Source organism: Chrysochloris asiatica, unplaced genomic scaffold, assembly GCF_000296735.1.
Source record: "Chrysochloris asiatica unplaced genomic scaffold, ChrAsi1.0 scaffold00075, whole genome shotgun sequence".
In the NCBI taxonomy this organism is placed as follows: domain Eukaryota; kingdom Metazoa; phylum Chordata; class Mammalia; order Afrosoricida; family Chrysochloridae; genus Chrysochloris; species Chrysochloris asiatica.
Genome location: NW_006408593.1, coordinates 15,167,370 through 15,171,146, shown reverse-complemented (window position 1 = coordinate 15,171,146; position 3,777 = coordinate 15,167,370). Strand labels below are relative to the sequence as shown.

Here is a 3,777-nt window from a genome sequence, read left to right as displayed (position 1 = left end):
CTTTGAAACTTGCTCTTAAAGCTAAAGTGACTAGAAGAAATGATGACGTTGAAGAGCTCAGCAGAAAGATTCAAATGGAAGCTCAAGAAGAAAAAAATCAAGCATTATAATGTGCAAAGACTTGGAATTAAAACAACCAAAAGGAAGAAGCTACTCAACATAGGGCTAAAGAAAAACTTCAAGCCCCAGGTTGAGATATTGACGGAGTCTATGGGCAAAATATTCAATGATGCAGGAAACATCAACAAATATGGAAGTAATGCACAGAGTAAATGTACCCAAAAGAATTGGACAGTGTTCAAACATTTCAAGAGGTACCATTTGTTTAAGAACCAATTGTTTTTGAGGAAGAAGTCCCAACTGCAATGAAGGCATTGACAAAAAACAAGGCTTCAGGAATTGAGAGAATACAAATTGAAATGTTTTAAAAAATTGGCTCAACGCTGGAGAATCAGTCATCTATACCAAGACATTTAGAAGATAGCTACCCTGCTAACCATTGGAAAAGATACATATTTGTACACTTTTCAAGAAAAGTGACATAACAGAATGCATAAGTCATCAAAAATATCATTAATATCAAAGACAAGCAAAATTTTCCTGAAGATAATTCAAAAACATTTGCAGGAGAACATCAACAGGAAGTTTCCAGAAATTCAAGCGAAATTCAGAAGTGAATGTTTAACTAGAGATATCATTGCTAACATTAGCTAGAACTTGGCTGAAAGCAAATAATACCAGAGAGGTGTTTACTTGTACTTTATGACTATGCAAAGGCATTCGACTATGTAGATCATAATAAACTATGAGCACTTAATTGTACTCATGAGGAACCTGTATATAGACTGAGAGGCAGTCATTCAAATTGAACAACGGGATACTAAAATCAAGAAAGATGTGTTTCAGGGTTGCGTCCTTTCACCATATTTATACAAATATGACGAGCAAATAATCTGTGAAGCTGGACCATAGAAGAATAATGTTGTATCAGAATTGGAGGAAGTCTCATTAACAACCTGTGATGATACAACCTTGCTTGCTGAAAGTGAAGATTACTTGAAGCACTTGTTGATGAAGATCAAAGACCACAGCCTCAGTATATATTGCATCTCAATGTAAAGAAAACAAAACTCCTCACTATTGGACCTACTGTCTATCATAACAACATCATGACAAACAGAGAAAAGATTGAAGTTATCAAAGACGTCATTTAGTTTGGATCCACAATCAACACTCATGGAAGCAACAATCAAGAAATCAACTGGTGTATTTCATTAGGCAAATCTACTGCCCAAGACGTCTTGAAAGTGTTAAAGGCCAAAGATATCAGTTTGAGGACTAAGGAGTACCTAGTCTCATATATATGTGAAATTTGGACCAGGAATAAGGAAGACAAAGAAGAGTTGGTGCTTTTGAATTATGCTGGAGATGAATATTGAAAGTGTCATGGACTGCCAGAAAAACTAAATAATCTATCTTGACGAAACTACAGCCAGAATGTACCTTAGAAATAAGGATGACGAGACTTCATCTGATGTACTTTGGACATGGTATCGGGGGAACCAGTCCCTAGAAAAGGATATAATGCTTCATAAAATAGATGGTCATTGACAATGAAGACTCCAGTGATGTAGATTGACGTGGCTGCAACAATGGACTGAAACATGAAAACAACTGTGAGGATGGCTCTGGATTTGGCAGTGTTTCATTTAGTGTACTCAAATGGTAAAGTGCTCTACTAGTAACAAATGGTTAGCAATTCAAGCAAACTCAGAGGTATCTCAGACAAAAAGTTCTGGAGGTCTACTTCTGAAAGTTCAGAGCCATGAAAGCCCAAAGGAGTTAGTTAAGTTATACTGTACAAAACTTGGGGTTATCTTAAGTCAAAATTGACTCAATTACAATTGGATGATTTATATTAGAAGTGTGATGCACTGAAGCATCTTTCCTCTTCACCCTTAACATATTTAGCACAATGAATAGAATTAGAAATTTAATATACCTCACTGATTTTAAAAAAAGGATTTAGAATTCAAATATTAGTATGTATTGTATCGATGTGGGTATGGTTGAATCATCTTTTAATGTCTTATTCTATTAGTATTAAATTTGTAAAAGAACTATTAACTCTGAAAAATTACAGCTTTTAAGAATGAGATGTGAAAATTTTTTGTCAATTAAAATAAATTTCTGACATTAACCATGGGCAAACTTATCACATAAAATATAAATCTAAATTCTCAGCAGAACCATTTTTACATAGAAAGAAATGAACATACATTTTCCTAAGAAATTTAAAACTTTTGAGCAAAACTAATAATTGGTGTGACACTATAGGATAAGCTCTGGACTGCAAGGTCAGTTTGAACCACAAGTTAGGTGGATCAAACCACAAGTCACTCCTAAGAAACCCTATACAAGGTCACCATAAGTTGGAATCAACTTGACGGCACTTAACAGCAACAAAAACATATACACAATAAATGATTTCCACTATGCATCGTTTATGAGTAAAAATTCACCACCTTTATTTGATTATATAGGCCTTTTCTGAAGGAGTAATTCTTCACTGAAAATAGGGAATGCATTTGTTTCCCACTTCATTTGTGTTTTCTGGTCCAGAGCTTCTTCATGGCATTTTTCATGTCTGCATTTCTCAAAGTATAGATTAACGGGTTTAACATAGGGGTGATGACAGTATAAAACACGGTCAATGATTTATCAATTGGTAAGGTGGTAGGAGGTCTCACATACATAAAAATGCAAGGAACAAAGAAGAAGACCACCACAGTGATGTGGGAGCCGCAGGTGGATAAGGCTTTGCGCCTCCCTTCTTGACTAAGGTTCTTCAGGGAGTTCAGAATGACTCCATAGGAGATGAGTAACAGCAAAAAGATGACCATACATATTGCCCCATCATTGGCAATCACACTGAGACCAATGACATAGGTGTCCGTACACGCAAGTTTTAATAAGGGGTACATGTCACAGATGAAGTGGTCCATGACATTGGGGCCACAGAAGGGAAGGTTGTAAACAAAGAGAATGTGAACTCCAGCATGCATAACACCTCCAACCCAGGCTAGCAGCAGCAGCAGAATACACACCCGTTGGTTCATGATGGTCATATAATGCAGGGGTTTACAGATAGCCACATAACGGTCATAGGCCATGATCACCAGAAGAAAAACCTCAGCAGCACCAAATAAGTGTCCTATGAAAAGCTGAGTCATACAAGCTTGGAAAGAAATAGTTTTCTTCTTATAGAGTAAGTCTATAATCATATTTGGAGTAAGTGTAGTAGAATAAACAGCATCCATAAATGATAAGTAGCCAAGAAAGAAGTACATAGGGGCATCCAGGGTTGAGCTCATCACCACAGTCATGACAATGAGGAGGTTGCCCACCATTGTCACAATGTAGATGAGCAAGAACACAGCAAACAAGATTTTCTGACCCTGGAGACTCTGAGTGAGCCCTAGGAGGATGAACTCGGTCACATTGTTCCTTGGTTCCATAGGCTCTTCAGTGGTTCCTTATTTCAGAGTTCAGGATAAGTGTATACCTGCAAATATAATGGTCACTAGTGACTTTTTAAAATCTTAAAGTTTAATTTGTTTATTCGTTCATAAATATACATTATGACATTGTTTTCCAGCTATGTCAAAGATGGTATGACTGCAAAGCAGATTACAACATGGTCCCTAACATCAGTGAATGTACAGACTAATGAAGAGGTAAATTGGAAGCATGCACAGGAAATGTACAGACAATAAT

General features: G+C 36.5%; 1 protein-coding gene across 1 annotated transcript in view; it reads right to left on the bottom strand.

The window, feature by feature from the left end:
• The window catches only part of LOC102810611 (olfactory receptor 4A47-like), a 5,778-nt gene extending 2,260 nt beyond the window's left edge, over positions 1 to 3,518 (bottom strand). Inside the window, exons 1-2 of the mRNA XM_006865155.1 lie at positions 2,611 to 3,518; positions 1,564 to 1,587 (exon numbers count right to left, since the gene is read on the bottom strand). Coding sequence (XP_006865217.1) covers positions 1,564 to 1,587; positions 2,611 to 3,518 — 932 coding nt within the window. The remainder of the gene's footprint in view (positions 1 to 1,563; positions 1,588 to 2,610) is intronic.
• Positions 3,519 to 3,777: the final 259 nt, after the last annotated feature.